General features: G+C 36.8%; 1 protein-coding gene and 1 non-coding gene across 2 annotated transcripts in view; one reads left to right on the forward strand and one right to left on the reverse strand.

Moving 5' to 3' along the window:
* ZW10 (zw10 kinetochore protein) overlaps nucleotides 1–13,156 on the reverse strand; it is a 40,147-nt gene that overhangs the window by 20,780 nt on the left and 6,211 nt on the right. Inside the window, exons 3-7 of the mRNA XM_047752684.1 lie at nucleotides 10,622–10,723; nucleotides 10,350–10,427; nucleotides 10,037–10,196; nucleotides 8,571–8,723; nucleotides 7,973–8,164 (exon numbers count right to left, since the gene is read on the reverse strand). Coding sequence (XP_047608640.1) covers nucleotides 7,973–8,164; nucleotides 8,571–8,723; nucleotides 10,037–10,196; nucleotides 10,350–10,427; nucleotides 10,622–10,723 — 685 coding nt within the window. The remainder of the gene's footprint in view (nucleotides 1–7,972; nucleotides 8,165–8,570; nucleotides 8,724–10,036; nucleotides 10,197–10,349; nucleotides 10,428–10,621; nucleotides 10,724–13,156) is intronic.
* Nucleotides 11,899–12,006, forward strand: LOC125112330 (U6 spliceosomal RNA). The gene has a single exon (XR_007131123.1). It is a non-coding gene; the product is annotated as a U6 spliceosomal RNA (small nuclear RNA).

Here is a 13,156-nt window from a genome sequence, read left to right on the forward strand (position 1 = left end):
TGTTAAACACAATTTTGTTGCACTGGTTAAGACTACATCTCACCTTAACCATCACATCACAAAGCTGTTATGTTGTACTGTAGTGCTCACAACAGGCACATATGACATTTCTAGTTACATACTTAACATATAAACACATTACCAATCTGGTCAGTATAAACAGATTCATCAGTTCAAAGGACTTTTTTTCCCCTCTGCACCAATGTAACTTCTGTAGTGTGTTTATTCAAATATTTTATGCATACAGCACAAATTAACAGTGACAACTGTGAAATGTAGTTAAATTGAAACTTTTTTAAAATTATGACTATTTTTCTAGTTACAGAAAATTAACTATAATAGACTTTTAAATTTAAAACCAAGGTACACACACTACTGATGCAAAATCAAGTAAAGATGCAGAAGCTAGTAGAACAGGTGGAACAGCAAAGGCAAAAAACAGACTGGAAGAAAATATGTCACAAATTTTATAATGAATGGCAGCTGCAAAGCAAAACCTTGCTTGCTGAACAAAAGAAATATTTAAGATAATAAAGCAGATAATATCAAGAGAAATTTTCAGCAAACATACTATAGGGAATTAAGTTTCCTCTCAAAAAAGAATTGACAAAATTAGTCACCTGAAATCACAGTTTAATGTCTAATCCAAAAAAATGTGATTTTAATGAGATCTGAACTTGTAACTTTTGGCTAACCATTAAATGACTTGGTAAAATCATTCTGTTTTCTCTGTGTGTACATTTTGGTATTAAATCTATGCTGATTCTTTAAAAATTAATTAGTGCACATCCATCTTTTTTCTACGGACCAAAAGAAAACAAAGGGATTGTCTAGAATTTGAAGAGCACCTAGAATTTAGCAATAAACCATAGATGCCTGATGGTGGCCTTTTTAGTGGCAAGTCTTTAACAATGTTTCAAATTTCCTCTACAACTATCTGTATGTTCAGAGTCTTTACCTCTTGGTAAATTTTAGTAATTTATACTTTCTAGGAAATCATTCACAGCAAAGTGCTTGTTGTAACAAACCCAACACCACTAGCATTTATAAAGAAAGAGCCAAATTACCCCTCTCCACACCCTCGAGCTTCTCGCTCTCTCTCTCTCTCTCTTGTCCAAGTGACCAGTGTTAAAACTTTGGTCTGTATTCTTCCTCCCTTGTAGTAATAATACATACACACAGACACACAAACACAGCACACACTCAAACACATACACAAACACACACACAGACACTTGATATGGACTGAATTGTGTCCCCACAGTTCATATGTTGAAGCCCTAGCCCCAATGTGACTGCATTTGGAGCCAGAGGTCACCTTTAAAGAAGTCATAAGGGTGGAGCCCTAATCCACTATGACCAGCGTCCTTATAAGAAAACAAAGAGACAGCAAGGATGAGCATGTACACAGGCAAGGCCATGTGAGGACAGTGTGCAGGTTGTCTACAAGGCAATGAGACAGGGCACAGGAAAAAACCAAATCCACTAACACCTTGATCTTGAACTTCCAGCCACCAAAACTGTGAGAAATTAAATTTTAGTTGTTTAAGCCACACAATCTGTGGTATTCTGTTATGGCAGCCCTAGCATACTAATACAATATTCATATAACACTCCTTTTTTCCAAAAATGGGCTCGTGCTTTTGCTTGTACACCTAATTTTTAAATCTCTTAAAAATACATCACGGGAGTTCCCTACAAATCCAGCATTGTCACTGCTGTGGCTTGGGTCGCTGCTGTGGCTTAGATTTGATCCCTGGCCCAGGACTTCCACATGCCAAGGGTATGGCCCAAAAGACAGATGGATTACGGCCATCTCTGAGGTCAATATACCTAGCTCTATTTCATTTCTTCTTGGTTTTTTTTGTTTGTTTGGTTTTGGTTTTTTTGTCTTTTTATGGCCACACCAGCAGCATACGGAGGTTCCCAGGCTAGGGGTCCAGCCAGAGCCAGAGCTGCAGGCCAATACCACGGCCACAGCAATGTGAGATCCAAGTCGCATCTGCAACCTACACCACAACTCACAGCAACATCAGATCCCCAACCTACTTCATGAGGCCAGGGATCAAACCTGCATCCTCAAGGATACTAGTTGCATTCATTAACTGTTGAGCCAAGATGGGAAGTCCCTTCATTTCTTTTCAATAGCTGCATAATATCTCACAATATGGCTCAACTATAAGTTACACAACCATTCTTCAAATGATGCACATTCCAGTATGCAAATATATATGGTATTCACACATGCAAATACTTCTATAAGGAATTAAAAAGTAGGATACCTGGGTCAAAGGGATGCATACTTAGCTTAACTATATAGCTTCAGATTACTTTCTAGAAAACACTCACAAAAGCAATGAAGCAAACTAACTTCCATTTTCCTACCATTTTCTCTTTCTCTAACTTCCATTTCCTTCCATTTTCTCTTACATAGATCTTTGAATTTCATCAACCCCAAGGATGGAAAGTTCTACCTTTCCATTCCATTGCATTCCACTGTTAGAGAGATTAAGCAATATGTATTTTTATGTTGATTAACAATTTGTACCTTTTCTTCCATAAATTGCCTAACTAGTTTTTGTCCTTTTTCTATTATTATGTTCTCTTTTTTTTTGGAAAAAATATATTAACTCCTTGTCAAATGTATTGCAAATATTTTCTCCCAGTATATTATTATCCTTTAACTTTGCTTATGGTATCATCTGCCATATAGAATTTAATATTTATAGAGTTCCCGTCGTAGCTCAGTGGTTAACGAACCCGACTAGTATTCATGAGGGTGCAGGTTCAATCCCTGGCCTCGCTTGGTGGGTTGAGGATCTGGTGTTGCCATGGGGTGATGTAGATGACAGACGTGGGGCGGATGTAATCAGGCAGATCTCATGTCAGTCACAGACGAGGCTCGGATATGTGAGCTGCGTTGCTGTGGCTGTGGTGTAGGTTGGCGGGTGCAGCTCCAATTCGACCCCTAGCCTGGGAACTTCCAGATGCCATGGGTGTGGCTCTAAAAAAAATTTTTTTTAAAGAAATTTAACATTTATATGTAGTTAAATTTGTCAACCATATCCTTTACGCAGTCTGAGCTTCCTGAGACTATTCGAGTCTTCGCCTAAATTTTCTTCTAATATTTTTATTGTTTTATTTTTTGCACATAAGACTTTAACTCACCTGAAACATTTCTTTTATTGTACACTGCTTTACTGTACTTCATAGATACTCTGCTTTTTACAAATTGAAAGTTTGTGGCAACCCTGCATCAAGCCAGCCAGTTCAATTTTTCCAACAGTATTTGCTCATTTCCTATTTCTGTGGCACACTTTGGTAATTTTCATAATGTCTCAAACCCTCCACCAGCAAGAATGAAACTTATTTCTGTATAAAGTATGAAGCAGGAACCTAGCTTTGTGTTATTCTATATAGCTAATTTTGCTAGCACTGCTATTTAATAAACTCTGTCCCACTAAGCTGAAATGTGACTTTGATCAAATGGTAAATTTTCACTTATTTTTGACTCTACTTCATTCCACTGATCTTATGCCAAGAACACAGTTTTAATTATAAAATTCTCCAACTAATGTTCTCAAATCTTTATTAGAAAGTCTCACAAATGTATTTTTTGATGTAAGCTCTAGAGTTTGTCTGGCCTAAAAAATATAAAATAAGAATCTGATTGGAAAATGTATTCATTGTCTATGTTATTCTGGAATGAGCTGACAATTTTTTCAGACTGTCTTCTAATCCACAACAGCTTCCCCTTTATTTGGGTTTTTACTTTATGCCCTCTCTTGCCTTTATGTGTATTCATCCCATTCTCATTAAATTTATCTTTAAGAATTTCAGATTTTGTTGCCATTATAAAAAAGATATCTTTATAGTTTAATTTATAACTGACCATTGCTAGTTTAGTGACAAGCTGATTTTTTTTATTTAATTGCTTCCTTTATTTTAGCTTCATTCTAAATATTGGTAGTTTGATTTTTTTTTTTACATTTTTTTAAAATTTTCCCACTGTACAGCAAAGGGATCAAGTTATCCTTACATGTATACATTACAATTACATTTTTTTCCCCACCCTTTGTTCTGTTGCAACATGAGTATCTAGACAAAGTTCTCAATGCTATTCAGCAGGATCTCCTTGTAAATCTATTCTAAGTTGTGTCTGATAAGCCCAAGCTCCTGATCCCTCCTACTCCCTCCCCCTCCCATCAGGCAGCCACAAGTCTTTTCTCCAAGTCCATGATTTTCTTTTCTGAGGAGATGTTCATTTGTGCTGGATATTAGATTCCAGTTATAAGTGATATCATATGGTATTTGTCTTTGTCTTTCTGGCTCATTTCACTCAGTATGAGATTCTCTAGTTCCATCCATGTTGCTGCAAATGGCATTATGTCATTCTTTTTTATAGCTGAGTAGTATTCCATTGTGTATATATACCACCTCTTCCGAATCCAATCATCTGTCGATGGACATTTGGGTTGTTTCCATGTCCTGGCTATTGTGAATAGTGCTGCAGTGAACATGAGGGTGCATGTGTCTCTTTTAAGTAGAGTTTTGTCCGGATAGATGCCCAAGAGTGGGAGTGCGGGGTCAAAGGGAAGTTCTATGTATAGATTTCTAAGGTATCTCCAAACTGTTCTCCATAGTGGCTGTACGAGTTTACATTCCCACCAACAGTGCAGGAGGGTTCCCTTTTCTCCACACCCCCTCCAGCACTTGTTATTTGTGGATTTATTAATGATGGCCATTCTGACTGGTGTGAGGTGGTATCTCATGGTAGTTTTGATTTGCATTTTTCTTATAAGAAGCTGATTTTTATAGATTTATATCTAGATAACTTAGTAAAGTTTTACTAATTGCAAAAGTTTTAATAGAGGCTTTGGTTCTTTTAGGTATACAATTATATAATTTACAAGTAAAGGTAATTTCTTCCCTTTATTTTATTATCTATAGTTATTTTCTCTTCTTTGCATCAGACATAACCCCTAAAACAATGTTAACGAATATTTATGACAATATGCATTTCTGACTTAAATCTGACTCTAATGGAGATAAAGTTTTTAATCTTTTAGTAAATGCTTATTGCTGGCTTCTTAGAAGCAATTAGTTTCAAAATTAATCATTACTTTAAAAAAATCAATAAAGTATAACACAGTTTAGCAAAGTAGTCTACTATATAGCATATAATTTACTTAGTCATTTCCCTGTTTCTCAAGATTTCATTACTTTCCAGAATTTCAATATTATAAGCAACATTATGATGAACATCCTTATGTAGAAATGGTTTTATTTTAAGATTACGTCTTCAAGGAAAATTCTTATAAATTGAAACTTCGATTTAAAGAATACTAACATTTTAAGACTTTTAATATATTTTACCAAATTATTTCCAAGAGAATTTTTTTCTCCTCTTTTAAAAGCTCTTTTGCTGTTGGTACAGTGATGCTTAGCAGCAATGAAAACTTGGGAGAAAAAAAAGAAAAGAGCATATACCCAAAGACAAACATAAGAGAAAAGGCAAAAACCTTTATGAAGTTTCAGAATAACTAAAATTCAAAGAAAATAGATGATTCCAACTAAGGATGCAAAATATGACCCTTGTGTTATATTTAGGTCAAGAAGATGAAGGAAGGGAATGTTGAATAAAGGATATTAAGAGATTAGAAGAGCATCTAGGAACACTTAACTGAGCAATCTTCTACTCTGAATATCCTAGGCACTAAGAAAACCTACAGATAAAACAACAGGTTGAGTACTTAATGGACCAATGTCAACTGAAAAGAAGTTTTTACTAGACTTCCCCAGAGCATCCTCTACGGCCTTATCCTAGGTAACAGTACCATCACTGACTTAGATTAAACTATAAGAAAGCATGGTTATCAATTATGCATTCAACATGAAGTAAAAAGGATAGTAAACATACTGGAAAATTTGATCAAATAAATTTTAATAGGGGTTCCCTTGGTGGCACAGTGGGTTAAGGATCCGCACTGTCTGCCTCTGCTTGGGTCACAGTTGTGGCATGGGTTCAATCCCCAGGCCCAGAACTTTTGCATACACTGGGTGCAGCCAAAAAAAATTTTTTTTAAACAAAGACTAATGTTTATTCCAAAAAGTTGAAGTCAAGCACAAGATGAGAAAGTAGCAGTTTGCACTGAGTATGACATAGGATTAACTCAATGAGTTAACTGGGTAGTAATAGCCTTTGGCTAGACCAACAGAGGCATGAATGAGAAGGAGGGCATGAATGCACCCATACTATTCTGAATTAGTTCAGACTATACCTAGAACACTTTGTTCTGTTTTGTACATCATACTTTAATAAGAGGACTATAGAGGCAATGGAATATATTCAAATAAGATCACTGAAGATAGGAGGAACTTAAAACTATTTCATTAAAAAAAAAAAAAAACTAAGCATGTTTAAATTAATAAGATAGGGAACATAATAATAGCTACCATAAAGAATTTGAAAACTCATCTTGGGTAGTAAGAATTAGACCTTCTATATAGCTCCACACAATAGAAATAGCATCAATAATGCAGACGTACAGGGCAATACATTTTGAACATGTTTGTTTGTTTGTTTTGTCTTTCTGCCATTTTCTTGGGCCGCTTCTGCAGCATATGGAGGTTCCCAGGCTAGGGGTCGAATTGGAGCTGTAACCGCCGGCCTATGCCAGAGCTACAGCAATGAGGGATCCACGCCACGTCTGCAACCTACCACAGCTCATGGCAACACCGGAGCCTTAACCCACTGAGCAAGGCCAGGGATCGAACCCACAACCTCATGGTTCCTAGTCGGATTCGTCAACCACTGAGCCACGATGGGAACTTCTTGAACACGTTTTTTAAACAACTATTCTAAAGATTTAATTTCCAAAATAGGCATTTTTGGCAATAGTATCTAAAACGGAAAGGAAATAAAACTTAAAGAAAAAACAAGCAAACAAACTTCATAATACTCAGAGTTGCCCAGAGGTAGAATGAAATGCCTCAAGAGGAAGTAAGTTCCCTCTCACTAAAGGTGCTCAGGCTGGTTATATGACCAGATGATGAGAGTGTTACAAGAGCAGACTCAAGTGTCAGAGATTTAGACTGAATCACCCCTCTAATTCCTTCTAATTCTTGGATACTTTGCTTACTATTTTTTTATATTTAACAAAAATAAGATTGTATTATCTCCCTAAGTGAAAGAGCAAGGAAAAAACTACCCTGAATTTTTGCAATTTATGCAAGTCTTAAAATTTTTTATTCTCTGCTGCCAAAACTAGAAAGAATGCCTTGCTTTATATATAAGCTATTTACATATAAATAAACTATATATGACTGCCAAGAAGGCATATAAACAATAGCAGCATTTCCTTTTTATTTTCTCCACAGCAAGAATGCTTAATTTCACTATCCAATAAGACAACTGAGAAAGGCAAAAAGAAGCTAAGTCAAATAGACTAAGAACAACAGTATTATAATAAAACACCAGAAGGAATTTTACTTCTAATAGTATGACAGCCAAAAAATGATTCAAGGAACACAGAAACTGGCTATTTCAAGGATGAATACAAATCTACCAGTAGGCTAGAATGAAATTCATTTCTTATGTTAAACCTAGTTTATTTATATCAACTAGGTTGACAGGCATTTTCCCATTGAAATATTCATTTATGCTTCTCCTTTAACTAAAGCAAGAGTCTCAAAATATGTTACTAGAAGTATAGTGAGAGAAATGCATCCTAAAATGCAACTAAATACTACAAACACAGAATCTGGGGTACCACTGATGACCTTACTTGTCAATACAGGGCAGAGAAGGAAATAAAAAAGTAACCAGTTTGTTCCTATGACATAATTTACTTACCTCCAACCCTCCACTTACTCAGATTGTTGGCATTTTTATCCACTTTAAAATAATATTTACTGTGAAAAACCATACTGACTTTTCTAAAATATGAAAGCACTGCTTGGGGATACATACCTAGAAGTTGTTTCTGGACCACTTCCAGTACCAGTCTGATCTTTGCAAAAACTTCAGATGGTGAAGGATGTTCCAAATCAGTCATCACAGATTCAAAGCGAATGATAATGACGTTAGGCTGGCTCTCTATCACAGCAAAAAGGGAAGGGCAAGATGCCAGAGGCCTAAGGATGTACTTCAGCAGCATCTGACCTGAAAATTATATGAACACTCATCAAAAATCACTAGAAGAATTTTAAGGTCTTTGAGCCTAATAATAAAAATACATATATCATGACATTACCCAACAACTATTATGAATCGTCAGTTTTCCCACTGATTCTCAGATTGTCTACAGGCTTTTACTTATTCAAAAAATCAAGTATCAATAGCTAGGGTCTTTTTAAAAAAAAAAAAAAGAAAAGAAAAAAGGAAAAGATCTAAGCCCTTAACAAAAAGGGTAATATCTATAACAATTCCACTTGATAAATCATGAGGCCAAACCCTATGATCCATCATTCATATTTATTCAGAGAATACTGGATAATTTTCTCCGTCATTTCCTTAACACTGGGCTTTCTGAAATTTCACGTAAATGAAACAAAGTGGTATGACTTACCAAATGATTTAAGCTTGGTATTTAGCTCCCCAAGAAGAGAAAATGCCAAAAGGACAGAACTGATTGGTGACATGGGGGTCTTCTCTTCTTTCTGAGGCTCTTCAGTGCATAAATGAAGTTCTGTTTGTAGGCAAGATTCCAAGTTGCTGATATCTAAGAAAAAGGGAAAAAATATCAGCTGTCTCAGCAATACAAGATGCTCCCATTTCTATCCCTGAGAGGCCACTGTCTACTGAGTCCTAAACATGTGGTTTTACTCTAATACACTTCTAATGCAACCAGAGATTAATTACAACATACATGTCCTTGGCATCACTTTAAAACAGGAAATGACTTTTTTTGGGGTATGTTAAAAGAATCAAATTGAGTGCAAAAGTAAGATGAGGTGCCTACAATAACTGTTTATTAAATACGTATTGAATGACTGAATGAAGACAAAAAATGAGATCCTGGTTCCAATTAAGACCTCCTCTTCTAATTAAAGAGAACAGCCTGCCAAACAAGTTTAACAGGAAAGGTGTGTTACAACAAACACCTGCCATCCTCTCTTAATTTTATAGTGTGCTTGGAAATAGAACCTAAAATTTTGTAGATTACTCCCTTCAAAATGCCTAAAATACATAGAGAGAGGGGTGTGTGTGTGTGTGTGTGTGTGTGTGTCTATGTACACACATACATATATTGAGTGCGTGAATGTGTCTATGTACACATATACATATAAAATGAATTTGAAGGCCAAAGTGGATATGGGAAAGGGAGCAAGTGGGGACTGAGAGGTTCCCCTGAAATAGACTAAATTGCAAGATTAAATGTTGGAAAACATACCAGGTTTAATGGCATATCCTTCACATACACCATCAGAGGTTTCACTTTGTGTAAATAAGACAAAGAGGGCTCACATCCAGAGGTGGGCAGAGGGGCTGAGGGCCAAGCAGTATAAGTAAAAGCCAGGGACAGAGTTATCCTATTTCTTCATCATGCAAAGAATGCAAACCTCATGGTTTGGGCACCATTTTTCCCCAAAGACAAAAAAACTGGGACAAACTCCTGCCCCACTGATTCCCCGTCTTCTTTCCTTAGCAAGAATGGTTGAACAAATTCTTTAAGCTCTCTACAAAAGGTAAAACCGCTGGGAATAGGGCTTTGGGAACGGGCATATCCTACAATGCAGTGAAAACTGTGTGTGGTCTTAAAATGCTACCACCTCCTCTACCACAACCTCATCACCTCCCAATCACCTTCCCTCTTCTCTGCTGCTTCCTAGTAAAAGGGACAGAAACAGAAATGCAAGGTGAATAACAAGCATTTTGGTCCTAATAAGCATTTTGCTTAATATGAGAACTCAATATAGATTTGGGAGATGAATAAATCTTCTCATCTACCAATACAAAGTATTGGAAATATACTCAGAGGCCAAACTGGTTCAGGCAGATTAAGCAAAGCAGTCCACCTGAGGTCAGCAGCACCTTTTGATGGTGGGAACTTCCATACAATCAGCTTCTGCCACTCTTCTCCAAGATGATAAAGTATATTCTGTTTCTGTATTGTAAGCTCCATGCTGAGAGATTTCAATATTTTTAAATCAAAGCATTTTCTTGATTTTAATAACTTCAAGCATTTCTGTGCCTGGTAGTGAAATGGAATCATTGTTACACATTCCATCTGGACTCTGGGCAATCAGAACATATTTGTATAATGATAAGGAATACATGGAACACAAAATATACTTAAAACAAGAATAGTACTAATTGCTCATGCTTTGGAGAAAGTATTTAATACCTCTTCTAGACGCTGAGCAGCAGTAACATACTTCTTCTCTGCCAATGCACAATTATATTCTTCAATAGCAGTAGAAAACTGAAGAGATAAGTATAGTTATTAGGTATTTCATTTTGTACATCCTATTATTTCAAGACTGTTTGTTTGTTTGTTTGTTTTTAAAAAACGAAAAAAAACGCCATATAATCAGGGAGTACACATTTAAAAACAAGACCATCTGGGAAAAAAATAACTTTCCTACCATCAAAACACTAAAGTTTGAATTTACTGACCTCTTGTAGCTGTTTAAGCAAACTCAGGACTACTGAGTCTCTTTCCAACTGTTGCTTCAAATCTGTAAATTCAGCAGTTGATACATGAAGATCGCGTCGGACCTAAGTCACACATCAAAGACAAATACTTTTAAGCTATATTATACCTAAGAAATAAAACATTTGTTGTAATCAATAAGCTTTATTAAGTAAATACAATTCATGATGAAATTTAAATACTGATTAAAACTGGAATAACAATTTTTAAATGCAGGAGTTCCCTGGTGGCCTAATGGTTAAGGATCTGGCATTGTCACTGCTGTGGCTCAAGTTACTGCTGTGGCCCAGGTTCGATCCCTGGCCCGGGAACTTCCACATGCTACCACCACTTGGTAGCAGCCAAAAAAAATAAAAATAAAAAAATGTAGTAGGAAGAGACTTTAAATGGTCCAATTAGGCCAAACCCCTATCCTATGCAGGAATACTCACTCCCATCAACATCATGTCCTTGTACCACCATCTATTCTTAGTTTAAGCAATTATCTCCCATTAGAGAGCTAACCGACCTAGATTATTAGAAGGGTATCCTCACACCAAGACGAACAGTTATAACTAATAGAGAGAATTTCTTATGTTGAGTGAGAGTTCACCTCCCATTCTGTCTCACCACTTCAGGGACTTTGCAATGATTTCCTCTCTCCTCTTTCACCTCTCCCTAATTCATTCTTCATTCATGAATTATGTATTTACTAAACATCTGTTAGAGCATGGCTCCCCCCTTCTACTTCAACAATTGCCCTATTTTTCAGTAGCTACTTTATTTCTCTTTTCCCTCTCACAAACAAGCTTCTTGCAAGCCTGATCCATACTCACTGTCTGTACTCCCTCACCTCTCACTCTCTCTATAACTCACATGATCTGATTGCTGTCCCTACTATTCCATCTACTGTTAGTTCTGTCCCAACTATCTCAAAACAACTGGTGCCAAAAACATCAATCAAATCCTTATTGTTAAATCCAAAGCACATATCAGGAGCACTTAACCATTCATCAGTACAATGTTACTTTCCCTCCCTTAGTTCTAAGATACCAACTCCTACTCATTTTCCTCCTGGATCTTTGGCCATTCCTTTTCATTCTCTTTTAGGAGCTTCATTTTCCCTCTGATCACTTCACACAGACTAATACTCCTTTCTCCCTTTTCTTCTTTTTACTGTGAACCAATGGTTCTCAAAAATATAAACATTTTTGTCCCACCCCCATCCAGGGACATTCAGCAATGTCTAGGGACATTTTGGGTGCTCCCTTCCATAACACATATACTAAATATTGTAATGATATAGAGAAGATTAGAATGACCCCTGCTTATGGATGACACACAACCTTGTGAAGCGTTCCACTTTTTTTTTTTACATTTAGAATGGATAAACAACAAGGTCCTATTATATAACACAGGGAACTATATCCAATCTCCTGGGATAAACCATAATGGAAAAGAATATTTTTCAAAAAAAGAATGTATAGGAGTTCCCGTCATGGCGCAGCGTGGTTCCTGACTAGGAACCATGAGGTTGCAGGTTCGATCCCTGGCCTTGCTCAGTGGGTTAAGGACCCGGCATTGCCATGAGCCATGGTGTAGGTCAGCAGCTACAGTGTCGATGAGACCCCTAGCCTGGAAACCTCCATACGCTGTGGGAGCAGCCCTAGAAAAGGCAAAAAGACAAAAAAAAAAAGAATGTAAACATGTGTATAACTGGGTCACTTTGCTGTACGGCAGAAATTAGCACAACACTGTAAATCAACTATACTTTAATGAAAATAAATATATTAAAAAACTTTAATTAAAAAAATAGAGACATTTTGGCTTGTCACAAGTAAGGACATGCTTTTGGCATCCAGTGAGTAGAGGCCAGAAATACTGCTAAACATCCTACAATGTATAGGATAACACCACAGAATATCCAGCCCCAAATATCAACAGTGCCTAGACTGCTCTATATATTTTCTTGGGGCAATCTCATCCACTCCCATAGCTTCAATTTCTAAGTGTGGCTATCTCAAGTCTACATCATTTTCCTAACTTCTGAATGTGTATAAAGATAGCGTGATGTGCAAACTGTCCTCTAAAAACCATTCTCCCACTCTCCCACAGTAACAGCACATGGCTACCCAGCTAGACTACATGTTCTAGCATCCCTCACAGTTGGGTGTGACCAGGTGTTTAAGATCCCACCAATGGAACATAAGCAGAAGTGATATATATCATTTCTAAGTCCAAGTCTTAAGAAAACTCATGTGTCTCCTCTGCCCTCTACTTGCTTTTAACCTCCAGATATAACTGGACACAGGGAGGAACCAACTTTGACCATGCAAACAATAACAGAATCCTGGAGCAGTGCTTCTCAGACTATAACAAACATACATATTGCTTGGTGAATCTGATTAAAGGGCAGATTCTGATTCAGCAGGTCTGGGATGGGGACTGAGAGTCTCCACGTCTAACAAGTCACAGGGGTTGCCAATTCCGCTCCTCTACAGACCACTGGAAGACAATTC

The sequence above is a fragment of the Phacochoerus africanus genome, chromosome 11, assembly GCF_016906955.1.
Source record: "Phacochoerus africanus isolate WHEZ1 chromosome 11, ROS_Pafr_v1, whole genome shotgun sequence".
In the NCBI taxonomy this organism is placed as follows: domain Eukaryota; kingdom Metazoa; phylum Chordata; class Mammalia; order Artiodactyla; family Suidae; genus Phacochoerus; species Phacochoerus africanus.